Source organism: Lagenorhynchus albirostris, chromosome 21, assembly GCF_949774975.1.
Source record: "Lagenorhynchus albirostris chromosome 21, mLagAlb1.1, whole genome shotgun sequence".
NCBI lineage: Eukaryota > Metazoa > Chordata > Mammalia > Artiodactyla > Delphinidae > Lagenorhynchus > Lagenorhynchus albirostris.
In genome coordinates, this window is record NC_083115.1 from 5,535,334 (window position 1) to 5,562,686 (window position 27,353).

Below are 27,353 nucleotides of genomic sequence, written 5' to 3' on the forward strand. Positions count from 1 at the left end.
TAGACTTAACATGGTTAGGTCTGATCCACGATTGCGTTTGTTGATTTTTTTTTTTTTCTTTCACTTTTGGGTCATGGGTTTTTTTTGTTTTTTGTTTTTTTGGCGGTACGCGGGCCTCTCACTGCCTTGGCCTCTCCCACCGTGGAGCACAGGCCCCAGATGCACAGGCCCAGCAGCCATGGCCCACGGGCCCAGCCGCTCCGCGGCACGCGGGCTCCTCCCGGACCAGGCCATGAACCCGCGCACCCCGCATTGGCAGGCGGACCCTCAACTGCTGCGCCACCGGGGAAGCCCCGGGTCATGGAGTTTTTAAAAAAAATAGTGGTTATAAAGATGACTAAAGTTCAGCCTCCAGCTTCCTTTTTGGAAGACAGGGAGACAGGGTGCGGTGTTTTGCAACAGTTATAATTCTAGATTCTCACTGCCCTTAAAAGTAACTAGAGGGAAAGGGTTTTCTTTTTTTAGAAACTTACAGCTTCTTTAGCAGAAGTGATGGATCCTTTACATAATGAAATAGGATTTGATGGTGTAAGTGATGATGTAGCTGGCGGCACCTGTATCAGTTCTTCATCCTTAAACATCAGAGCTGAGAGCTGGGTTACTGACTTACAGCAAAAGGTATATTGGGTCTACAGTCACCCTGCCATGGCTACCAGGAGCTTGAAACAGCTACTTCACATCTGGCACTGGACTCAACAGGCAAAATCTGGAACCTAAGTACATATAGCCAGATGTTGAACTTTCTTAGAAACAGATCAAGCAGTACCAAAAAAAAGTCCATATTAAAGAACACCACTGTATTGAAATTCAGTTTCATTCAGGCGGTGAAAAATAGAGAAATTAACTTCTTGTTATTTTCACTTAAGCAAATGAAAAGTAATTGTCTAACCTTAGTTCCCTTCAGTTGAAGTGCTAAACCCGCCATGTTCTCTTTAGATTCAGAGGAAGTGGGTGATCCCACGGGAATATCCATCTTGGGAGCCTAGGGAGAGAAATGTTTTATATAAGCTAAGCCTTCTGTTCTTCCTGAAACTCAGAAGCACTTCTACGGTAGTCGGTACTTTCCAGCACAATTTGCTTTCCACTAAATCCCTGACTTCCTTTATGAGTAACATATTGAAGTACATGTCCCTGAAATAGCAACTTAGTATTATTTATCTTTTGAGTTTTGAGCACCCTAGTTGCACTCTAATTAGATTCTGATACTTAAAATCCTCTGTTATTAACAAGCTACTGATTTGCCAATTCTGATCCTGTTCTCACTCTCAAAAAAAAAAACACAAAAGTTGCCATTTCTCATTTACCCATCAGTTTCTAATAGCATTGCTATAACTTAGTCAAAAGTGACATCTTTATATGGTGTCTAATAATAAGTGATAAACTTGTCTGACTTATTCAAATGGTAGGTGCTGCGTAATAGATGCCCTGCAACACCAGGAAAATGGAGGGAGGGAGTAGTATTTTAGAAGAGCTAGCTAATCTGCCTTCAACAATTACATTAATTAGATCTGAAAAGCAAATATATCACTGCTCTTTGGAAGTAAGTAATTTCTTCATGTACTTTGGAGGGAAAGGGTCTACGTATATCCAAAACTATAGTATATTCAGTTTGATGTCTCTCAGTTCTCTACTGAACCTAGTATGCTACTTGTTTTCATTTTGTATATATGGAGAAGTTTAAAAGCATGGATTTAAAAAAACAACAACAATAAAATGCCTAGGAGCTTGTCCTTACTTCTTAGGTCTTTATTAACCATTCCAGAAACAACATCTGGATCAAGAGTTTATGCCCCTCTAGAATAATTCTGAAACTCAAATTTAGCTCTAAGACATTTTGCTACTCCAAAATTTCTTTGCTACTGAAGGGCAGTCTAAAAATGACAAATAGCTGGTCTGTCTCAGAAAATGTAAGAACCCAGCAGCCTATTAGAACATGGTTTATGTTCCAGAATTGCTCCTAGTCTCCCTAGAATCCTTCTGGACAAAGCCCAAATCCAGATTAGTCTCTGGAAATATGGAAAGGGAAAGTAAGATGGTGTTTCCTGAAGTACATTATTTTTATTTTTATTTTTTATTTTTTGGCTGTCCTCCACAAGCTTTATTGAAGATTAAGATCCTTAAGCATTAGTTTTATTCTTCAAGTATCACTTGAGCACATCCAAGCATACTGAAATATGATTAGGCCCTACTTCTTCCAAGACCTTCATCTCACTTCCCTTTCAGAAGTCACATTTATGAATCAGGTCCAAAACTACTGAAGTACATATTTCATGCGAGACATTGTATCATTTTTGTTGGCTTGCCCAAGGAGTCAATAGCATAACTAAGATTTAAAATGATTGGTCCTCACTCCAAAGTACTTAGTTCAATCTGCTCAGTCACACGTGCAGCATCTTCTATCATTGATGCATGTTCTGAGTCAGACATGAAGCCACAAAGTAGGGAAGCGAGAGGCCCTTTCTGATGGACCCAGAGCAAGATGCTCTAGTGATTGGGCCAGTCCTGGGTTCTTCAGTAAAACACCAGGAGAAAAAAAGGCTGCTGAGTTCAAGGCAATAAAAAAATGATTAAGGAAAAGAGTTGAAGGAAGACAAAAAGAACTGTTTATATTCTAGATTGGCCATTCACTGCTTAAAAAGTAATAGAAATCTGAGGACTTCCCTGGTGGTCCAGTGGTTAAGACTCCCCCTTCCAGTGAAGGGGGCTGCAGGTTCAATCCCTGGTCGGGGAGCTAAGATCCCACACGCCTCGCAGCCAAAAAAACAAAACATAAAACAGAAACAATATTGTAACAAATTCAATAAAGATTTTTAAAATGGTCCACATCAAAAAAAAAAAAACCTTAAAAAAATTAATAGGAATCTGGACAAATGAAATAGACATGAAAGAACAGGAACCATTCAGTCTCAAAGGAGAAAGAATGGTGGGGGAAAAAAACCCGCTAAAAAGACTAGATACTTAAGGAGAAAGAATAAACTGGACTCCTAATAAGACTCCTAAATCAAATAAGACTCCTAAAGATAGTAACAGCTACATAGCTAGAGGTGGTTTGAGTGATTTTCATTTTTTAAAGATTTTTAAAGCCACTTGGGCCAAATTCCAAGATATGCCAAAAGAAATGCCTACTCTGACTGTAACGGGAAATGGAGGTTTGCGGAGAGGCCCCAGTCCTGGGGTCCAGATTCCCCACCGACCCAGGACTTACCTCCCCACTGAGTGGTATCTCAGTTGGCTTTGGCTTCACATCTATCAGGTAGAAGGTTCGGGACAGAAGCAAAAGAGAAGGAGGGACATTCTCCTTCAGGTGGAGGTCCTGCCACTGGAGAATGGGGGGAGGATGAAACATGACAATCACAGGACGTGGGAGCTGGACCCACGGTCATCTACTCTTCCCTGGTTTTACAGCCCCCAGGCGCACGCTGAGTACTAAGGGCAGAACAAGGACAGGGACACGTCTCCTGGCTTCTGCACCAGTGCTTGGGCCCTGCAGCCTCTCGCTTTCAGAGTCTGAGAGGGAGGTTCAGTTAAACTCTCAAACCAGTTGTGGATCAAAGTAGCTAAGTATCTTCTCTTCAGTATGAAGTCGATAATGTGAAAGAATACATCAGCCTCATTCATAACCAAAGAAATTAACATTAGAATGAGATGTAAGTTTTCAAGTACCAAATGGCCAAACTTTAAATGTATGTATGTATATGTATGTGTATATAGATAGATATAATACACGCACAAGAGACAAAATTCAAAAGGTAAATAAAATCTAATCAACAAAAATAAGCCTGCCTTCTACCCTATTCTCTAGCTACCCTATTTCCCTCCCTGGAAGCAACCACTGATACCAGTTCCTGATACAATATTCCAGAGATATTCTGTGCATATAAAATAGATATTTTTATGTTTATCTTTACACCAAGTGTGACAGTATACACACTGTTTTGTCCTTTGCTTTCTGAAATATCTTGGAAATTGATTCATACCAGATGATGTAGAGCTGCCTTCTTTTTAAACGTCTGTAAAGGAATCCATTGTACGGAAATGCCATAATTTGATTATTCTACGGTTTTCCATCTTTTGCTGTCATAAATGGTACTGCAATAGATAACCTTGTAGATATATCATTTTGCACATGTGCAAGAATATAGGATAAATTCCTAGAAGTGAAATTTCTAGGGCAAAGTAAGTGCATTTTTAAAATTTGCAAGCTATTGCCAAACCTCCATGGAGGATTTTACCAGCAATGCATGAGTGCCTCTCTCCTCACATCCTCTCCAACTCGGTGTGTCACCAGACTCTGACCTTTCCCAACGTAACAGGTGAATGTGGAGTCTCATAGTTTTTTGTATGTTTGTTTGTTTGTTTGTTTGTTTTGGCGGTACGCGGGCCTCTCACTGTTGTGGCCTCTCCCGCTGCGGAGCACAGGCTCCGGACACGCAGGCTCAGCGGCTATGGCTCACGGGCCCAGCTGCTCCGCAGCATGTGGGATCCTCCCGGACCGGGGCACGAACCCGTGTCCCCTGCATTGGCAGGCGGACTCTCAACCACTGCGCCACCAGGGAAGCCCTGTTTGTTTGTTTTTGACTGCACCATGTGGCTTGTGGGATATTAGTTCCCTGACTAGGGATTAAACCCTGGCCCTCAGCAGTGAAAGTGTGGAATCCTAACCACTGGACCACCAGGGAATTCCCAAATTGCATAGTTTTAATTTATCTTTTTCTGAAGTTAAGATGTTTCCTAGGTTTACCATTTTTAGCTTTTCCTTTCTGTGAAATGTCAGCCGTATCCTAGCATAGGATTTTTGGAATTACATTACAGAGTGCTGAATATTGTATGGCTGGATTAGTATTCTCACCCCCTTGAAGTGCATTGTAAAATGATACATCCTTTCAAGAAAGCAATTTGACAGTATGAAGTCACTTAATACTCTATGTTCAGGAAATAAATGATGTTTAAATACCCCTTGATAACATGCTCACCTTCCAACCAGAGCAGGTCCGACATGGAAGAGGAAATAGCTACCTGACGGGGTTCAAAGTCACGACAGTGGTTCCTATTCCCAGATAATTTGTGTACACTCCATAGTACACACTTTATACAGTTACAGGAATGAGGATTGTAACAGGAGTTATTCCTTTGTTGTAAAGCGTTGACACTCAGTTAAAATCTCTTATTTGAGGGAGACTATGTTATCTGAGGGGAAATCTGTTACAAAGCTAACACTTGACCCTGGTTTGGGGCACAAACTGGGAAAGCAACGCCGGCTGAGCCCCCGGCAAGGTGGCTCCAGGTGGATCCACGCGGACGACAGGCCTTCTGTCAGAGCTTTTGCCCAGGCCCTTATAATACCCAGAGGAAGTACAATTCGAAGATGGTCCCAAGACTTCCAGTCCCTCGTGTACCCACACCTTCTCCCAGTTATTCAATTAAACGCTAATCTAGGTGCTGCCATGAAGGGATTTTACAGATATACTTCAAGTCCCAAGTCAGTTGACCTTAAAATAGGAAGATTATCCTGGTAGGTCTTACCTAATCACGTGAGACCTTAAATCTGCCGCTAGACGTCATGTGAGAAGTTCACGCAGGTGGAGGGGCCTCCAGGGCTGAGAGTAGCCTGGGGTTGGGAGCCAGTAAGGAAACGGGGACCTCACTCCACAGCTGCAAGGAACTAAATTCAGCCAACAAACTGAATGAGCTTGGAAGTGGAGTCTCCCACACAGCCTCCAGAAAGGAAAACAGCCTGCACTTCTGACCTGCAAAACCATGAGCCTATAATGGGTGCTGCTTTGAGCCCCTACATTTGTGGTGGTGTGTTAGCAGCAATAGAGAACTCTTTAATAGAGTACCTACCGTGTCTCTGTCAAAAATAAATCCAGGGCTTCCCTGGTGGCGCAGTGGTTAAGAATCCGCCTGCCAGTGCAGGGGACACGGGTTCGAGCCCTGGTCCGGGAAGATCCCACATGCCACGGAGCAACTAAGCCCGTGCATCACAACTGCTGAGCCTCCGCTCTAGAGCCCACGAGCCGCAACTACTGAGCCCACGTGCCACAAGTACTGAAGCCCTCACGCCTAGAGCCCACGCTCCGCAACAAGAGAAGCCACCGCAATGAGAAGCCCGCACACTACAACGAAGACCCAACACAGTCAAAAATAAATTAATTAATTAAAAAATAAATAAATCCAGCTTCTTCAGCTGCCAACGGCTCAACTAAACAAGGCAAATTAGGTAAGATGGCAAAGCACAAATCACAAAACGAGGTCTGCAGATGGCAGGGGAGAGAGTTCCGGGGAAGAGGGTCCAGTAAAGCTGCTACTTGCCTCTGTGAGCTGCTGCTTCAGCTGCTCCACAGTGAGACCCAGTGAGCGCATCCCCCGGGCCCTGCAGGCCGCTTGCAGCTCTGACAGGCTCAGAGCACTCACCCCTTCCTTGGCAATTACCTGAAACAAACGTAAGGAACGGTATTGGATCCTTTGGTTCCAATTTTACCTAATTCCAACAAATCGGGGGAAACGCAGAATCTGTCACTTTCCCACTTTGTCCCCCGCGCTGACTGCTGCAAAGGCCAGGCAATTAATAAAGCAAGGTGACCTCGGGAGGTGCAGTGGTTGACATGAAGGGAATCCCGCCAACAGGTATTAATAATATCAGAGAAGTTGACAGAACTCCTCAACTGCCTGTCCCCAAGGTAATTCTTTCCCCTCTTGCGTTGCCTTTCGCCTGGTTGTGACAGCTCTACTCCACTTCCCTTTCGCGGCAGCTTTAAGACTCATAGAAAAATATTCCACTTCAAAAGCTTTCAATGGACCATTTGTTGCACGTCTGGGTGGTGGTCCTCCCCGACCCCAGGAACGGCCCCAGCTCCCTGGTCTGCAAAACTCCCTCAGTAAACAACTTAACACAGTTTCTGCTTGGTATGACCCCAGACTGTGGTACTTCTGGGACCGGTATTGTTTATTCCAAAGTTCTAAAAGCAACCCCTAAACATCTAAATGGGGCCGATGGGATCCTGCCTTCTCAGTTCTGGGAGCTCTGCTCCCTCAGACAGAATGCTTTTAAAGCAACTGATTCAGATTCAAGAAACATTCTTCCCACTTTTTTTTTTTTTTGCGGTACACGGGCCTCTCACTGTTGTGGCCTCTCCCGCTGCGGAGCACAGGCTCCAGACGCGCAGGCTCAGCGGCCATGGCTCACGGGCCCAGCCGCTCCGCGGCACGTGGGATCTTCCCCGACCAGGGCACGAACCCGTATCCCCTGCATCGGCAGGCGGACTCTCAACCACCGCGCCACCAGGGAAGCCCCTCTTCCCACTTTTTAAGGACTCTAATTAGTAGCTATAGTCCAAATGGTGCCCTTTTCTTCCAGAAGATGTCGAGGTCCTGCCTTCCCTCCCTGCATTATCCTTTGCCACCCCTTCGTACCAGGCGGGCTCACCCAGCTGTGTGGGGAGAAGCAGAGGAGAGGTACAGGGGGTCACGCGCTGTCCTTGGCGGTGGAATCTGCTGTTCTCAGGGATCTACTGGGTTGCTGTTCCTTCCCAGCAGACCCTAACTGCTTTAGATTAGTCCCAGCTAAGACATCCAAACTACTAACTGCTTACAAGGGCCTTCCAAAGACTACGACAGGCAACTCCTCAAGTGAGTAATCAAGGTTCAGGTTGTCAGTGCTTGTTTAAACCAGTGGTCCTCAACCTCTTTGGCACCAGGGACCGGTTTCGTGGAAGACGACTTGTCCACTGAGACGGGGGTGGCCGGGTGACGAGGGGGATGGTTCAGATGATAATGAGAGCGATGGGGGGGTGGCAGACGCAGCTTTGCTCTCTCACCCGCCGCTCACCTCCTGCTGTGCGGCCCCGGTTTCTAACAAGCCACAGGCCGGTTCTGGTCCGTGGCCCCGGGGTTGGGGACCCCCTGGTTTAAACCACTCATTCTTCCAGAACCAGCCCCTGAGCAGACCTAACAGAAGACACTGCACTTTGTCACAAAGCCACCCTAAGACAGTCCCCAAGGCCTGGTTAATCCCCTACAGCTGTAGTTCAGCTCTTACTTCATCATCTGCTTTCATAGATTTCAGCTTCATCAGGAGCTGGAAGCAGAGCAGATTGTTGGTTCCAAAGAACTGCAGTTCCAGAAGTTTGCAAAGGGCCACCAGCTGAGATCGATCGAGGTACTCCAAGGTCAGCTCATCCTCAAAGAGTTTGGAAAAGCGAACCATCTCCTTTGTGATGGGCTTGTGGCCTGTCTGGACCTAGGTAGTGGGACGAAGGGGCTGATTAAAACGTGCTTCCTACTTAACTGAATCTTCCCTGTAGGCTATTTGAAAGACGCCAAAGCATTTATGGATTGTGTCTTCTGTCTGGAAGTGGAAGCGTGCCCTGTGTTACAAAGAGGAGTTAAAAAAAAAAAATCTGTCGGAAGTCAGCCTAAATCAACTGAAAAATTAGGAGCAGTTCGGAAGTTTGAGTCTCATTCTACTGTTCTTTCCAAGAAGTTATCAACATCTTCAACACATCGATGGCTTTAAGATAGGTTTTTCTGCAAACTCCCATAAATGTTTGCAATATTATATCTCTGTAACTTAGATATTTGCAAATTCAGAGATTATAAACAAGTTGGAAGCTCCATGATGATATGTTGTCCGGTTTTATATAAAAGACTGACGCCTGTTTGATGTAGGATGCGAACTGGGTGGAGGTATCCCCCAGCTGCGCCCTGTTCCTCCTTGCCATTTCTGCAATCGTTTCTTGAAGGAATTTTGCTAGTTCCAACTTTGCAGCCATTTTCTTTTTCTGTTTTTCTTCCTTCATAATAGAAGAGGAAAAAGTTAATCAAAGTTAATTCTTTGTGATTACAACTTGGTAGATAAAGATGAGAGACAACTGGCTTTGTTGTCGGTCATCCCTATTTCAGGTATGAATATTATTTTCAGACCTAACTGAAGGCGCTTTGTGATAACCAGAGCAAATTGAAAAGTAGCCTTGATTTGCAGCTTGTCTCCTTAATCTTACCTTTTATTTTTCATTGATACAATGATCATAAGTATTTGATAGATCCAAAATGTCCCCTCAATGGAAGTCTTTGTCACTATTTAGAACAGATACATACTGTCTCTTAACCTGGTGCAAGCCATCCAGGCCGTTGGTCAAGTCAACCCCTAGTGTGAGTGGCCCCCGATTTTGCTTGGGCCACAAACTAAAGAAAACTAGGAAATTAACTCTAAGCTAAAGTAGCTTACAGGTTAAGAAGAAAACAGAAAGAATCAATTATAAGACAATGAGTTAAGTGCCATAACAGATATGAACAAAGCACTATATAAAAGAGAATTAAATGTATACTCTTAAGACACTATGTTGACCAGTATTTCTAAATCCTCATTCATTATCACAGATGCAGTGTGGTAGTATTTTCAAAATAACCATGGGGCTTCCCTGGTGGCGCAGTGGTTGAGAGTCTGCCTGCCGATGCAGGGGACACGGGTTCGTGCCCCGGTCCGGGAAGATCCCACATGCCGCGGAGCAGCTGGGCCTGTGAGCCACAGCCGCTGAGCCTGCGCGTCTGGAGCCTGTGCTCCGGACGGGAGAGGCCACAACAGTGAGAGGCCCGCGTACCAAATAAAATAAAATAAAATAAAAAAATAACCATGATCAGGGTGAGTAGAGAGGAACAGGAATATATGTGTGTGTGTGTGTGTGTGTGTGTGTGTGTGTGTATAGTATATATATACACACACACATATATATATATTATATATATACATTTCCCCCTTAAGTTGCCCAAGAGATTCTAATGACCAGCCAATCACAGTGATCATTGATTTTTTTAGAAAGATCTTAAAAGAATCAGCCCCCAAAATTACACAGTGGCAACACCATCATTAAAACCCTTTTAGCCATCCATTTCATTCATCTGTATCCATCCATCCATTTATTTATTGGGCATCCACTGTGTGCTAGCTGCTGGGATAAAATGAGCAAAAACAAATAAGAATCCCTTCCCTCATGGAACTTCTAGTCTAATGGGAGAGACAACCATTATTGACTAATGATAATCCAGTAATTCCACAAATTAATGTGAAAGCATACCAGATAAGTACCATGAAAGAGAAGCGCATGCTCCTGTGACTTGGTGTGAGTAGAAAGCTAGCACACTCACGCTTACTCTCGTGCTCCCCTTCTATTCATGGAACAAAGCAAAGAAGACAGTATTGTCTAAAACTGTGGCCATGATGTGTATATATGTATGTCTGGGGAATGAGTAGTGCTGAGGAAAGAGGAATATTTAGATAAATCACTTCCTCATTCCCCCCATCTTCCTGCATTCACTAATGCCTTCCTTGGAATCCTATGGTATTAATTCTAGATCCTGTTTACTTTAAATGTAAGTAAACTAAACCACTGCCAGGCAGTTAAATATTGCAATTTGATTCTACCCCTTAAATCTGTCTCAAATTTATCTTCTTTTTTTTTTTTTTTTTTGCGGTACGCGGGCCTCTCACTGTTGTGGCCTCTCCCGTTGCGGAGCACAGGCTCCGGATGCGCAGGCCCAGCGGCCATGGCTCATGGGCCCAGCCGCTCCGCGGCGTGTGGGATGCTCCCAGACTGGGGCACGAACCCGTGTCCCCTGCATCGGCATACGGACTCTCAACCACTGCGCCACCAGGGAAGCCCTATCTTCTTCTTTTTTTAAGAAATTTTATTTTATTTACTGTTATTATTATATTTTATTTATTTACTTTGGCTGCGCCGGGTCTTCGTTGCGGCACTCGGGATCTTCATTGCAGCATGCATGTGGGACCTAGTTCCCTGACCAGGGATAGAACTCAGGCCCCCTGCATTGGGAGCGCGGAGTCTTACCCACTAGACCACCAGGGAAGTCCCTCAAATCTATCTTCAAGTTTTCACTCCTGATGCAACTTCCATAATTCCGGCTTTTTCATCTCTCTCTTGTGCTGCTGCAAAAACATTCCGGCTGGTTTTCCTCACTTGGCTCTGCCCTCTTTAATCCTTCCTGCCAGCAACTTGTTTTTCTAAAATACAACTCTAATCATGGTTGATTAGATTATTTAGATTGATCTAAAATAGAGATTACTGTTTTTCTCACCCCCTGCTTACATACACCTTCCATTACTCACCACTGTCAAATTCTGAATTCCTTAGGGTGGTAGATGCTTTCCAACCTGACCCCAACACATCACGTTTGTCTCATTTTCTCCCACCCATCCCCTTGTACTCCCTGCTCCAACCACAAAGAATCAGTCAGTGGTCTCTGACTGGCATACTCTTTTACACTGTTAAGCCATCTTAAGTGCTATTCCTTCTATCCAGAGTGCCTTTCAAACAGTGTGGTAAAATTCTACTACTCTTAAAGTCTCAGGTCCGTGGTCACCTCTTCCGTGAAACATTTCTTGGTCTGCTTTCAAAGTTGCCCTCTCTGTCCTCTGCTAGTGTTGTGTCCACGCCTTCATCCATCTGTCTGGGAGAGTGGCACAGATGGAGAGGATGCAGGGGCTGCCTCGGTGGTCCAGCGCTTCACCTTCACAGTGACCATCAAAGAAGGACACCCTCTTCCCAGGGACTACTCACAAGCACTAAATGGTCTGTTTGGCTGAATAAATCATGCATACTGTTCAACTAGTCACTGCAGTAACAGGTGATTTTTGTTTTCTTTATTTTTTCATGGTAAAAAGTTAAAATTGAGTGGAGAAGGGATAGTTTTTTTCAGCAAATGATGCTAGAAAAACTGGATATCCACAGGCCAAAAAAAAAAAAGAGCTTGACACTCATGTTACACCTGTCACCAAAATTAACTCAAAATGTAAAACTCAAAACTATAAAACTCCTAGAAGAAAACACAGGAGAAAATATAGGTGACCTTGGGTTTGGCAGTGAGTTTTTAGATACAACACCAAAAGCATGATCCAAGAAAGGAAAAAATTGATGAGTTGTACTTCATTAAAATTAAAAAGATTTGCTCTGAAAAAGACACAGTTAAGACTGGGAGAAAATATGTGCAAAACACATATCTGATAAAGAACTTGTACCCAAAATATACTAAGAACCCTTAAAACTCAACAAAAAGAAAACACCCCGATTAAAAAGTGGGCAAAAGATTTGAACAGGCACCTCCCCAAAGAAGATACACAGATGGCAAATAAGCATGTGAAAAGATGCTCAATGTCATGTGTTATTAGAGAATTGCAAATTAAAATAACAATGAGATACCACTACACACCAATTAGAATAGCTAATAGTCAAAGCACCGACAGCACTAAATGCTGATGAAGCCACAGGAACTTTCATTGCTTGCTGGTGGGAATGCAAAACGGTACAGCTACCTTAGAAGACAGTTTGTCTATTTCTCTTGAAACTAAACATAGCCTTACCATACCATCCAACAATTTGGTCTCCTAGGTATTTACCCAGATGAATTGAGAGCCTGTGTCCACACAAAAACCTGCACATGAGTATTTACAACAGCTTTATTGATAATTGCCAAAAACTGGAAGCAACTAAGATGTCTTTCAAATAGATGAATGGATAAATGGTGGTACATCCGTACGATGGAATATTATGCATTGATAGAAAGAAATGAGCCAGGAAAAGACATGGAGGAACCTTAAATGCATCTTCTAAGTGAAAGAAGGCAGTCTGAGAAAGTTACACACTGTATGATTCCAACTACATGACATTTTGGAAAAAGCAGAACTATAGAGTAGAAAGATCAGTGATTGCCCCGGGTTAGGGGAAGAGGGAAGAGGGACTAAAAGGTGGAGCACAGGGGATTTTTAGGGCAGGGAAACTATTCTGTATGATACTGTGATAGCGGATACATGACATTATTTTTTTTTCAAAACCCATCGAACTATACAACACAAAGAGTGGACCCTAATGTAAAGTATGAGATTTAATTAATACTGATGTATAGATACTGGTCCTTCGATTGTACCAAGTGTACCACACGAATGCAAGATGCTAATAATGGGGGAAATAACAGGGGGAGGGAGATATGTGGGGACCCTCTGTACTTTCTGCTCAATTTTTCTGTAAACCTAAAAACTGCTCTAAAAAACAAAATCTATTAATTTTTTTAAAAGTTTAAAATCCTACATACCTTTTTGGATTCACTTTCAAAGATGATGGCAACATCTCTGGGAAGAGTTTCAGAAACTCTGGCAATAAGGATTCCATGAAGGGAACAATGATGAACACCATAAATGGAACCAGGCGGAATAAATCAGCACACGTTCTCAACAGCTAAAGAATCAAATGCATATGCAAATAGTCATTATTTTAGGACACGCCAAAAACAAAAACAAAAGCCTGCCTTGGTTCTTAAAGTGTTAAAAAAAAACCAAGACAGATTTTCTGCAGCTGTTTATAAAATGGAAAGGCCAGATTTTCCTCTGTACCATAGCTCTGAAGTAATATTTATGGGATATCTTCAATGAAATCTATGACAATCAAAACATGTTATTGGTGTCTCTGAGCTTTTATCTAAGTTAGGGGTCTGTACTTTAATAACATGGTATCTGTTAAAATTGCTTTTTCAAATGCATATACTTAATATATTAACAGCAGTTTCTACTCCAGATGCACAGATCAAACTTGAAGCCTCTCAACCCCTTGGAGAAATTAGAAAACACAATTATAACCATTCCATGGACAAATATACACAAATTTTAGGAACACTGCCTAAAGTTGTACAGCAAGTCAGTTGCAGACAAGTAAGAAATTCTGATTCTCACCATGAGTTACTATTCCTACTCTGGGATTTTTAAGATGAACTTGAAGTGGAACTTAAAAGTTGGTTCCAGGGCTTCCCTGGTGGCGCAGTGGTTGGGGGTCCGCCTGCCAATGCAGGGGATGCGGGTTCGTGCCCCGGTCCGGGAAGATCCCACATGACGCAGAGCGACTGGGCCCGTGAGCCATGGCCGTTGAGCCTGCGCGTCCGGAGCCTGTGCTCCGCAACGGGAGAGGCCACAACAGTGAGAGGCCCGCGAACCGCAAAAAAAAAAAAAAAAAAAAAAAAAAAGTTCGTTCCAAATAGTTCATTTTAACTTTCCATTTTCTTTCGCAACTATGACTCTTGCCCTACCCTTCGTCCCTCTCGTCTGGTCAGCACCTGTCCGTGCAACAGCCTCCAAACCATTCTGGCAGCAACTTTGGTGTCAATCCAAAGCAAATAGAATCCATTGTGATAATATTTAAGTTCATCCATAATTATCTGCCTATAAGATCGCTTTTCTTCCTTAATCTTCACTCCAGTTTCTTCTGTTGGCTGAGGGCTTGGCACCTGTGGCTTCTTTGCGGTTTGCTCCAGCTGAGGTTTACCCGGGACCTCCTGCAGCCAGTAAGCAGATGTGTGCAGCTTTTGTATTACTCTAGTCCTTAAGTGAAGTACTTTATGGCCTGTCTGAGTAGGACAGGAGTACTTCTTGCTGCCATAGTTCTTCATATATGTTTTATTTAAATGGGAATCTGGTAAGTGAAGAAATGCAAATGATGGGGAGTGAGAAGAGCTGGTGGGATGGACACAATGGCTAGGGAATCTGGAATAAAGAACAACATCCTCTGAGTTGAGCACATACTATTACAAGACAAAAAATTAAAGAAATAGATATTTTATCTGGTAAAAATAGAACAATCGTTTTTAAGCCTGCATTTTAAAAGTAGATTATGTTCATGAATGAATGAAATATAACTGTTGAGCCCAGCTGAAGGATAGTATGCTTCATGGGTGAATGATATACTCTAAGAGAAATATTAATAAGTTAATTCCTAAGAATAATTGCCATACTACAAGTTAGAAACTCTGTGACTATTGATTTAAAAAGCAAACATTCTTTTACCCTGGGTTATGTTTGAAAGTTTTGTCTCTATTATCATAAAACAGGTGGAACACTTGTGTCTTTAGCTAGTCTACTGATGATATATATATTGTTTGAATGAGACATTTCATGGTCCGTGTGGGGATAAACCAATCACACAATACTGCTTTGTCTATGCAGTGCCCAGGGACTCCTTCAAATGAGAGGGACTTACTACTGAAATGCCCTTCACCTAAGATTCCTAAAGAATGTTAGGATTAAGAGTTAGAATTGGGCTCCGCATACAGATGAACCGGTCTGCGGAGCAGAAATAGAGACACAGATGTAGAGAACAAACGTATGGACACCAAGGGGGGAAAGTGGCGGGGGGTGGGTGGTGGTGGGACGAATTGGGAGATTGGGATTGACATATGTACACTAATATGTATAAAATAGATAACTAATAAGAACCTGCTGCATAAATAAAATTCCAAAAAAAAAAAAAAAAGGAATTGGGCTCCCCAACCAGGGATCTCTACAATCTAGTTTTGTGACAACTCACAATCTTCAGCTAAACTGACACATCAGATTGTTTGAAAGTAAAAATAAGACCCATCTAGGCAAAGACAACTTCTGGCAAAGAGACTTCTTTGGGCAAAGAGATGGCTTTTTCCATTCTTTCAGTCTATTTTTGAAGCGTGCCAAGTATAGCACTTTTTGAATGGCCAAAAGGGAAAATATACAACATATCTGGCATGCAGTAAGTTCTCAGTGAATATTCTTTGGAACAAATAAGTGATAACAGACCTTACTGGGGCAGGTATATACCCTAGAATTGGCTTGTTTACCAGCCGTTTTACTCCTTTTTACATCTAAGGGCCTCATTACAGAGGTGTCACTCTAAAGCCATTACATCTTGTATCTTACCTGTTCCCACACTTCTACAAAATTACTCAGCCTGAGTTCTAAAGCATATAGAAAATCTGGGGTAAGTTTAAATACATTAAAATGTCAGCTTCCTAAAAACCAACACAATTAAAACCAACAAAGCTTTAATTTTGTACTAAACCTATTCTTTTACATGTATCTTTTCCAACTAGAAAAATAAAGTTTATATAAATATTGGGGGGTGGAATTCCAAGGCTTACCTTGCTCGGGCAATAGCTAAGACTGTTTTATAACTGTAGAAGGCCATATTTGTGTTTGTCTCAACAAGTCAACATAGGGACCTAGACAGAAGGAGTAAGTAAACAATTCAGTACTTTAAAGACACATCAGGGCTTCCCTGGTGGTGCAGTGGTTAAGAATCCGCCTGCCAGTGCAGGGGACACGGGTTCGAGCCCTGGTCCGGGAAGATCCCACATGCCGCGGAATAGCTAAGACCGTGCACCACAACTACTGAGCCCGCGTGCCACGACTACTGAAGCCCGCGCACCTAGAGCCCATGCTCCGCAACAAGAGAAACTACTGCAATGAGAAGCCCGCACACTGCAACAAAGAGTAGCCGCGGCTCGCAGCAACCATAGAAAGCCACCAGGCAGCAAGGAAGACCCAATGCAGCCAAAGGAAAAAGAAAAAAATCAATTATACAGATATCAGGATTGAAGTGTTTTTAACTATTGCAAGGGTAGAAAATTTGCATATTTTATTCAAGGTGTAAAATTTCCTTCAAGAGCATTTCCAACGATTACGAATAATATTTTCTTAGCCCTGGATTTGAGAATGGTTATTTGAGATCCCAACAAATAGAAATGGTCTCGAATACGATGATGTTCATGATGGTGATATGGTCTTCAAAGACATTTTGATTTCTGGTCAACAGTACTGAGTAATTTACTTGAACGGTTGCCAAGTAGTTAAGAAATCAAGACAAGCTTATTTGTAGCCTAAATTACAGGTAGACAGTAAATATTCTGGATTTGTTTTCAATTAGCTTTTTTCCATACTTGGACAAGCTGCTGCCAACATTTAGAGATTGAAAGTACTCATTCAGCAATGAAAATACGCATGGCACCTACTAATAATTCAAGTGGAGGTAATTCAAGTGGGTTTCCTATGCTCGTGACCCTCCAAAGAGCCCAAACTGAGCTTTAAACCTTTAAGCTTTACCAAAATTTTTCTGCATCCTACGGCGCTCTTCAGCCAACGGCAGCAAGAGCCTTATTATCTCGCAGTGTCAACTCTGCTTTCCTGAAGCTGGGAAAGGAGTAGCAATCCCTCCGGTACGGAAACCTCAACCACAGACCTGACATTTTGAGCAAGAATTCAAATAATACTTCGGAACATCTGCACCCAGACCAAGGGCGTGTGGCCCCCTGCTGGAGGAAGGCCAGACCCGATCGGGCAGTTAATCTGCTCTCGGGCCACGGGCGCTCGTCGCCTGGACTGTGGGCAACCACTTCCCAGGAGTGCCCGGCCGTGACCGGGGCGGGGCGGGGCCGGGCGGCGAGCGGGGCGGAGCCAGGCGGCGAGCCCCGCCTGCGCCTATGCGCCGCCACGCCCGCTCGCCCGGGCCCCAGGCTCCCCCCGTTACCCTTGCCTTAGATTCTCGACGTCACGGTGGCAAAACGCGCTCTCGGCCTCCCCAGCCGGTGACTTTTGTGCGCGTTGTGTGTTGCTGGGCTGAGTTTGCTGTGCTGGGGTCCCGGGGCGGGGGGCGGGGTCTTTGGGTTTTTTTTGGAGCGGGCGTGTTGCAGGCACGGGGACCAAGAGCCTTGGCGATCCAAGTGTATGGAAGGAAGGCGAGAAGAATCGGGACACAGGGTACGGAAAAGAAATGAGGAGGCCAAGCATGGAAAGAGGGGGGATGGAGCCTGAGCCCCAAAGTTGGGGTGCGGGCGGGGGGCTGAGGTCAGGGGCTGAGGAGAGCGCGGGGTGGGGCCTCGAAGCTGTCTGGAAATCTGGGCGCTGATGGGAGGAGCAGGATGCGGAGGGAGCGGGCTCCGGAGGAAAACAGGCAGGCGCGGTCCACCAAGTAACAGCCTGAGGACTTGGCCCGCCCACCCCTACTTCCTACGGCAGGCTCCCCGGAACTGCTGCCTCAGTCCTCCAGCGCCTTCCCAATTCCCCTCCTCCCACAGCTCCCCCAGCTAGAAGGGCCAGAAGCCAACTCTCTATGGCTCCACCTCTTTCCTCAGCCATTACGTCACTCTGAGTGACGACACCACCCACCAATGAGCTCTCAGATTCTGGGGCGCTAAGGCGTCCCTCGCGATGGCAGCCCAGGGGGCCGCAAGGTCTGGTTCTCACCGGCGAAATGACTTCTCTACTGGGTTTAGTTTAAGGAGTGTTTATGCTGGGGGGCTCAATACTGACGCTTTTCTGCCTGTTCACACTCTGTAGGCTGTGGATTCACCCCCCCCCAAAAAAAACACCCTTCCTTGAAGCTGGATTAAAGAAGCTCCTACCCTACCAGTCGCGTAATATGCCTGATAGTCGCCATGGTGACTATCTGGGAGTCACCAATTACATCACTCTGATATATTCCCCCACCTTCCAACTCCGCAACTGCGGGCGGGGAAAGCAGTGAGGGGAGGGAGTGGCAGAAAGGGCGGGAATGGTGAGGAAAACATCCCCTCTCCTATATCCAGGGCCAAAAACTGGAATGCTATGAAATCTTCATATGGAAATCTGAATTCCACTAAATAAAATTGCTTTATAAATGTTCTCTTAACAGATATTGGTTATGTTCAGTAGTTTGCGTTTCTCAAATAACATTTAAAATGTATATTATAGTAGCTGTGCAATGACATTGGCACTGCAGGTTTGGGGGCACTTCAGTTCCTAGGATGGGGAACTGAGCCATCTTGGGAAAGTGAAAGATCTAAAAATGTACTCTATCCCCAGTCATCTCTACCCATCCATTTTATCTGGCTCTAGAAGGAAAACAAAATTTAGGTGGCTCTACTTTAACATGACAGGAAGGAATTGCTTTCACACGGGGAATACTTCTCTTAACATGTGACTGACCACAGACCTTACTCATCTGGGCTGCACATTTATAAGAATAAAAGATGGCGGTATATAAAATTTCATTTTTTAAAAAAATGTAGACTGCTTTTAATCCACAAAGCATTTTTTAGCTAATAACCAAATGGATCCACTGTTACATAGGCAAAACTTTTCAGTTTGGCCACTAGAGGGCCCTTTGTGCGTGTCTGATACCCAACTTTAGACCGAAAGGTTTCACTTCACGTTCTATGTTTACGAGAGTTAACAAAATCTACAAAGCTTTATAAAGTCTCTTTACCTTTCCTTCCCTGAAAATTCCCGATGGTAAATTTTGAACTCTAAAAGGCTAGGTAGGTATAATTTTCACATTAATTTCATAAATTAATCACTGCACTATCATGTACATGTACTTTTCTGCAAAAGATCATAAAAGATGCAAAAATATTCTTCTCAGTTCCCTGGGAGACATTTTATGCCGGGAAATATTCTTATTCATGCATTGTATTCATTTACAACCAGGCACAGTGAAAATCATTAAGTATTCATAAACCAGATGAACGATTCCAAGCCCAGTATTTGAAAGATGAGCTAGATTTTCTGCCATGGCCATATGTCAGCAATTCCATTTTAAAAAGGGAAGGTTTAAGAATCTTTCTCATTGAAATCCATTGGTTCAAAACAATGTCTGCCTTCTCTTATCAGGCCGGGTGATTTTTTTGACTTTCAGGATAAGTGATTTATCATGTAATGAGTTTCTTAATATAATCTTCAGAAGACAAACAAAAATGTTTTTTTCTCCCTAATCTTGGTCCTGAGAATTGTGTTAGATTGCTTTCTTTTTAGAAAAAAATTTAAATTTTCTTTTCTTAAATTTATTTTTGGCTGCTTTGGGTCTTGTTTCTGCGCGCAGGCTTTCCCTAGTTGTGACGAGCAGGGGCTACTCTTCGTTGTGATGTATGGGCTTCTCATTGCAGTGGCTTCTCTTGTTGCAGAGCATGGGCTCTAGGCACGCAGGCTCAGTAGTTGTGGCACATGGGCTTAGTTGCTCCGCGGCATGTGGGATCTTCCCTGGCCAGGGCTCAAACCTGTGTCCCCTGCATTGGCAGGCGGATTCTTAACCACTACACCACCAGGGAAGTCCCAGGGTGCTTTCTTAATGAACTGTTTGCTCACTTTCTATGAAGAATAGAAAACATGCTCTGAACCTCATAAGATGTTAGATGCTAAAAATGTAAATTATTATTTTAATGGCCATTTCCCTAAGTACGGCTCCAAATCAAATATTATTAACAATGTGTATGTTATGCAGGAAGAGACTATGCATTTACTTCACGTAAGTTTAATTTTAAACTCTTGTCAATACAGGAAGGTGGGAAAGAAGGATGAAGATAGAAAGGATCATAGGAAAGGGGAAAAAAAGACCAATTTAACCTCTCTTTCCAGGAGATAGAATCAAACATTTGAAATAAGCTCAGGTGGTGTGGCCCCCTTTGGAGAAGACATTTAAAACAAAACTGTGCTTTTATTGATTCCTTTAACTTTTGGTGCCACAAGCATATGAACCACACAAGCATAGATTTAGAAATAGTTAATGATTAACAGTAATGGAAATGCTTAATTCTGAATATCATCCTTAGCATTATTAACAGGGCTGTGTGTGTGTTTTAAACGAATGCAAAATTAGAAATCATGAAAATAATTGGTCTGTAGGAATCTTTTAATTTCCTGTTTAAGGGGTATTTAAAGATAAAGGTAGCAGGGATTGCCCGTAACGGTACCAAATAGATACAGCACTGTAACGTCGATGGAGAGTCTAAGGTCTAGTGCTGATATGACTTTATTATTCTCAGAACGGAGTATTGGTTTCCTCATCTGTTCGCTGCCTGTGTTTCCTTTGTACTTTCATGTCTGTGCTACGACGTTCTAAGTCATTATCACCAGGCCCCAGGAAATATCACCAAATCGGCCCACTCCTGCAAGAGGAGTTTACTGTGTCACGTACCTGGTACCTTCTATTGTTTCACATAAATTTCCTAGGATGGGGAGGGATATAGGGTTACAGAGAATCTTGACTCCCGCTTCGTCCTCTCATTCTTGCGTACGTGAGCTCTGTCTGGGACAAACGCCCTCATCCCTCAAAGCGCAGGTCTAGCCGCGAGCAGCGCAGGGCCCGGCACGTGACGGGCGGGGAGCCCGCCGGTCTCTCTGGGTTGGGGTGCGGAAGGCTCTGCCTTCCTTCCCCCTGTTACCCACAAGCCCTCGGGCCCGCGGGGCGAAAAGGAAGCAGGCGTGTGGGGCCCGGGGCCTGCCAGGGAGGCGTCCGAGGAGCCTGCCATCCGAGACTGTCCCCCAAGGCTCCGGTCGGAAATCGCTGCCACACGCAGAGCCCGGTGGGACAGGGAGCTCCTCTGTGACAGCTGTCGGGCGGGAGACAACCAGGGTGGCACAGAAATCGCTGTCCCCTTTCCCGCTCATCTTAACCGGGCGCCCGTTTGTAGGGGATTTCTAAGGTCTAGGGAGGGCATCGCAGTGTCACCCCAAGCAGCCCCACCAGGTGATTGACATGTGCTGTTAGAAGCATCAAAGAACACGCACAAGCACACTTTCGCCTCCCAGGCCCAACCTCTATCCTGCCTTCTAGTTTTGTTTTGTTTTTCACTTTCCTCCGCGTCGTGCCTTTCTGTCTCTCTGCCTTTATCGCCTGCGGTCTCACTCCCAGTCGAGACCCCGCCGGGCCGCTGACGTTTCAGGCTCTCCCCCAGCCCCTCCTTTCCGCCCGCCGACTGGCTTCTTCCTCCTTTAGCCCACTGCGCCCCGAGCCGCGGACTGCATTTCCCGGCAGGCGCCGCGGCCAGCGGCCAATGAGCGGCTGAGGATTTGGCGGCGGCGGCGCCCCGAGAGTCGGGGTGGGGGGGGCTTTGTGCGCGGCGGCGGCGGCGGCGGCGGCGGTGCCTGTGTCGGCGGGAGCGGGCGGCGGCGGCGACCAAGACGGAGGTGGAGGCGGAGGGGGACTGTCCACTGGTCGCCGCGGAGAGGCGTGCGAGGCCGAGTCGAGCCCCGACGACGACCCTGCTGCCCCAGCCCGGCCGCCAGCCACGGGCTGGTCTCTGGCAGCAGCAGCTGCGCGGCGACCCCCATCCCTCCGGCTCCGCTGCCCACCCCACCGCCCGCAGTCTTCCTCCTCTTGCTGCGCGCCCGGCCCGGCCTGGCCGTGGCCCTCCTCGGTGCCGGCCGCCATGGCAGAGGCGTCCGGCGCGGGGGAAATCTAGCCCGGGGATTTCATGCGGCCTAGCTTGGTTCCGCCTCCTCCTCCCGCGGCCCCGGCGGCTGCCTGCACCCCAGCCCTACTCCGGGCCTCCGTGTGTCTCCTGTGATCGTACTGACACGGCCGGGGGGTTAGAATGGAACAAAGTGAAGGTAAAGTGAATGCGTGTGTGTGTGTGTGTGTGTGTGTGTGTGCGCGCGCTCTGGAAGGAAGCGCTGAGGTGGGGACGGCGAGGAGGGGGCGACCTAGGGATGGGACCCGGGTAGGGAGAGAGACCTTAGCAGGGATGGGAGGACTAGCGGGTGGCCTGAAAGGGTTCGAGGGGAGTCTAGAAGGATGAAGCAAGGCGGGGGATGTGGAGGGGATTGGGAGGTGGGGCAGGAGAGGTAGGATTGGGATAAGGGATGGAGTGGCGCTAAGCTGGGAATTGGGAGTAGAGGTGGGATGGGGGCGGGGATAAAGATGGAACGGGGGAGGGGCAGGGGGAGAGGAGAAGAGTTAGGTTTGGAGATTAGAGACCTGGGCGGACAGAGAAGTAGGCAGGTTTGGGGGTGGAGTATGGGAACTAGGAGAGTCTGGGGGAAGGAGAAAGAATTAGGTGGAGAGATGGGGCCTCAAGGGAGACACGAGGGGAATGGAAGTGGAGGAAAAGGTGGATTAGGAAAAAGGGATGAGAAATGCTTGAGACAGGATGCAATAGGAAGATAGGAAATAGACTCAGGAACTGGGAGACCCAGGATCGGGCTCGGGAAGGAAATTTACTGAATGTTGAGAAGGATGAGAACTATGGACCAAGCGTCACAGAGTGGGAGGAAAAGAAGGGGAAGGGGGTTGTTAAAGTGTTAGGAAGGGAAAGCCTTTTGTTCCTATATTTGTGTGTATTCTGTGCCTTTTCTTTCAAGGCTAGATAATGGAGAAGCTAGTGGTTATGGTGTTGTGAAATGGGGAGGTGTGGGTTTTACAGCTTTGAGGTGCTTTGAGGGAGGAGGAGGTGTGTTCGTGTAATGGTAGCAAGACAGAGAGAGACATGGCCATAATTTGATGGTTTTGGTGAGGAGTGAAGACTATTCAGATTTAAAGGGGGCAGGGGCAGCCATGTTTGCTGCCAGGCACTGCAGTGTAAATAAATTCCTTCTTCTCTCCGACATCAGTATGAATCTGGAAGGGGCCACTTCAGATTGTTAACCCCCTTTCTTTCTATTCATGAACTCTTCCCATACATCTTGGGGTTATTTAAAATTATTCATAACCACCAAAGGAGGTAGTAATGTTTTCCATCTTGTGTGTTTTGCTGCCCCCCCCTTCCCCTTTTCTTTCTGGTTGCGAACAAGGCATGCTAATGAACTGCGGTGTAAAATTTAACCCCTTTAATAAAGTTAAAACTATATTTTTTACTAGCTGAAGGAATCCTTACTACTCTTATTTCAAACATGATCATGAAAAGGCTTTTAAATGTTGAAAATTCATTTGTTTCAGAAGCCTCAGAAGCAGTCAACATGTTTTCTGCAATTCTTTAAGTAAACAAGGATATTGCCTCGGTTATTTTACTTGGGCTTGTGCTCTCGGCAAAGCACTGTGTGAGGGGAGAGGAGGGGTAGGAAGGTCTGCTGTGGTACATTATCTGCTTGCTGTAGTTTGCGTGTTGGAAAATTAGAAATGTGTGTATTTTAAAATGGTGTTTCTGATGGCTCTTGCTTATAGGTGATGGGTGTGTTAAGAAGTGTTTTCTTTTTTAAAATAAACTCTCTTCCATCCTTTCTCTTTGCTTTCATACAATTGCCCGGTACAATCTCCAAATGTCAGTTCAGCACAGTGCAGTGATCTATGAAGCAGGCATGCAGAGCTCAGAGCGTCATTCAGGTGCCAGGATTTTTTGGTGGGAACTTCAGGTCACTCTCAGGAAAGCTACAGTAACTCTCAAATGTATTCAAGTGTACCTACTTATGTGATTTGAAATAGTTACTATTCTAAAGCTTTAAATACTAACAAACTTACAGTAGCTGAACTAAGTGGAGCCTATTTTATTTTCATATTGAAAAGGATTAAATGTGTGTGACCTTTTGTTTTTGTTTTATTATTGTAATTGGGAGAATCCAAACTTTAATCCGTCATATTGGTATTGAAACTGTTCTCTAATACCAGGAAGGCCTGTTAAAATTGTAATATGATGGACTCAAACCAGTTGTGCTACATACTGATTTAATCTATCCTAATTCCTCATCCTTTCAAGTTGTTACATAGAATTTTAGGATGTGTTCTTGGTCTGCTGGCAAAATTAAATTGAATATTGTTAGAGTGTTACTTTGGGAGAGCACTTTTAGTATAGAGGTCAGATATACAACTTATTTTGATTTGATAATATTCAGCCTGAATTTTTAAAAATCTTATGAGAAAAAGTTCCACTCAAAAAATCCATTCAGTATGCTTTTTTGGGATTTATTTTTATGGAGATTTCATTTTTATATCTCTCGCTTGATTGACATGTTATTTGTAATTAATTTGTGAATGAACCGTCAGTGCCATAAATTTTTAGGAAAATGAGAAATTGTTGTATATTAAAATAAGAAAAGACTCTTGAAAGCTTGAGTTACTTTAAAAAAAAAAGTTTATTCCTAGATATTCAGCATTTTGTAAAGATAAATGTCGCCTGCCCAGTTGTCATGAGTATTCTGGCTCCTGGCTGGGTATCCACATGTAATGAAGAAGGCTACTCTAGTTAGTTGATACTTAATTAAAACCCAGACTGTGCTCTGATTACCATGTCCCTCATCAGCTCACCTGCTACCTGTGATAGCTTTTTTTTTTTTTAACTTTAAGTTAATAGATATGCCCTTTTTTATACTGATCAGATTGAATGAGTTTGGGGTAAAGGAAATTGGTTGCCTTTGAGATTGGTCATCCTTGAATGAATTGTCAAAGTCTTTAGTCAGTTGTCTGATTCTAAAAGACACTCCATTTCTGGAATTTATAATAATATTTATAATAAGCCTAGTAATGGCTACTAATAGCTGTTGTCCTCTAACAGTGTGCTGCGCTAAATGTCTTATATGGATGATTTCCTTTCATCCTCTCAACAGTTGTGGGAGGGTTAGTACTGTTAATTCCTTTTTTACAGATGGAGAGATTGAGGTTAAACACCTTAATAACACACAGATGGTAAACAGCAAAGCCAGTATACGAACCCAGGTCTTTTCTAATTATAAAACCTGATCAGCAGACCTTTACTTTTATTTTCTTGTAAAGATTCATAAAAATAATACACGTTCATTATTTAATTTTTTTTGAAATATTATAAAAGACTATAAGAGGTTTAAAAAGAAGTTAACACTCTGTTCTCCACTGACAACCATTTTGAAGTTTCTTGGGTGTCCTAGAAAATTTCTGTACGTATGTACGTACATCTGTCTTAAAATACATACAAATTCTATCACACAGTTTGCATTTTGCTTTTTTGTTTTAGTAGGCTACCTGGGACATCATTTCAAACAAGCACATATGGACCTACAGCTTTCTTTTTTTTAAGGGTCATATAGTATTCCATTGTTTGAAATATTGATTAATATTAACGTTAAGTTGTTGACAAGTTTTTGCTATTACAAGTAATGTAGCAGGGCCTGAATTAAGTCCCTAACAGCCTATTTAAATAGAAGAGATATAGTCCAACTACTTTATTTTACAAGAGAAATCACTAAGACCAGAGAAGTTAAGTCCAAGGCTTTGGTGAAAAACCTGTCACTTGACTCTTTATACCACATCACATTACTTTATTATTGTGGAAGTATTTGTGCATTCTGTGAAAGCTCAAGGTGAGGGGGAATACTCAAGGTTAGGCATGGTTAGTATAATGAGCACAAGGGGATTAAGTTGCAGTGAGGTAAAGGCTCTTGCTTCTCTTTTTCTATACTTTGTTCACCATGTTGTACATATAGCGTTTATACAAAATAATTTTACATGCATAAATGACTCTTGTCCAGGTATCTTGAAGTTTGTATTTTGGGTAATGAAGTGGTTTTGGCAGAATTTTTCCTGTTTTAACAAAACTATCAATGAAATAAAAAAATAAGAGGTCTATCATGGTCCTGGAAAAGAACTTGGAAAGAATACCTAATTGAAAACAAGTTTTAAAAAAATCTTAGGCATCACTGATTATTTTTAATTATTTTTTACTATCAAGAAGAAAATTCGTAACCGTGGATACTTATTCATTGAATTCCTTTAAAACAAAAAGTCTGTTTTAGACACTTAAAAAATTAAAATCATTAAAGCTTTAAAAAGGTTTAGAATTTGGTATCTATCCATAAAATCTATTTTGGTGCATTGCTGTTTTTAGTTTTACTAAAAAAATAAATAGGAGTCTATTATTTTTTGAAAGAGCAACTAAGATGATTTATTCATGTGTTAATAAATAACATGTCCAGCATTTGAGTTTTTGTTTTTTGTTTTTTTTTTGCGGTACGCGGGCCTCTCACTGTTTGTGGCCTCTCCCGTTGCGGAGCACAGGCTCCGGACGCACAGGCTCAGCGGCCATAGCTCACAGGCCTAGCCGCTCCGCGGCATGTGGGATCTTCCTGGACCGGGGCACGAACCCGTGTCCCTTGCATCGGCAGCCAGACTCTCAACCACTGCGCCACCAGGGAAGCCCGCATTTGAGTTTTTAAATGAATGGTGAGCTTTATTTCTGCAGGCTAATCTTTTAATAAATATAAATAAAGATAAATTTAAGAAACTGATTATACTACGACTACCTAACACATTTTTTAAATACTCAGAGGTTTTTCATTTTGTTTTTATTGTTGACCTTACTAAGTACTTAATAAGTACTTTTAAACACTTATGTATTATGTTGTGCTAGTACAGGGTGGCATGAAAAGAAGGAAAAAGGCATATTTAAAATTTTGTGATTTAGAGAATGTTCAGTTTTTACTAGATAGATGTGTTTTGTTACTTCTAAAGTACATCTGCTTATTGACAAAATTTTGCATTTGAAAAGCTCTTTGATAAGTGATTCTTGGCTTATTCTTAAATTTTAAATGTGAATCTGTGTTATCATTGACTGATCTACAATGAGAATTCTTTTTTCTACTATGTTCCCTCTTTCATCTAGATTTAGAACTATATTGAGAGAGTGAATAGGAAAATTTTACAAATTTATATTCATATAGTTTCCATTTTAACCATATACATATATGAATATTATTATCTAATAATACTTTGTTTTACGTGATATCTTCTGAGATGTTTGATAGAATTCCAGCACAATAACTTGTGTGTGTGTGTGTGTGTGTGTGTGTGTGTGTGAAGTTGGAAAGCACAATAATTATTTAACTCAATTTAAATAAG

The 27,353-nt window shown here is 43.5% G+C and overlaps 2 protein-coding genes and 1 long non-coding RNA gene across 5 annotated transcripts in view; 2 read left to right on the plus strand and 1 right to left on the minus strand.

The window, feature by feature from the left end:
• Positions 1 to 344: 344 nt before the first annotated feature.
• LETM2 (leucine zipper and EF-hand containing transmembrane protein 2) lies at positions 345 to 15,992 on the minus strand. The gene is given in 11 exon segments (XM_060136708.1): positions 345 to 359; positions 474 to 572; positions 890 to 982; positions 3,206 to 3,319; positions 6,313 to 6,432; positions 8,039 to 8,239; positions 8,655 to 8,792; positions 13,102 to 13,124; positions 13,127 to 13,244; positions 14,086 to 14,539; positions 15,946 to 15,992. Coding segments are annotated over 11 exon segments (1,422 nt in total).
• Positions 15,993 to 17,466: 1,474 nt separating this feature from the next.
• Positions 17,467 to 18,290, plus strand: LOC132512732 (uncharacterized). Its single transcript, XR_009538306.1, has 2 exons — positions 17,467 to 17,560; positions 18,140 to 18,290. It is a non-coding gene; the product is annotated as an uncharacterized LOC132512732 (long non-coding RNA).
• A 3,437-nt stretch (positions 18,291 to 21,727) lies between these two features.
• NSD3 (nuclear receptor binding SET domain protein 3) overlaps positions 21,728 to 27,353 on the plus strand; it is a 108,707-nt gene continuing 103,081 nt past the window's right edge. For all 3 annotated transcript variants that reach the window (XM_060136330.1, XM_060136329.1, XM_060136328.1), the window contains exon 1: positions 21,728 to 22,165. The gene's annotated coding sequence lies outside the window, so the exon portion shown is untranslated. The remainder of the gene's footprint in view (positions 22,166 to 27,353) is intronic.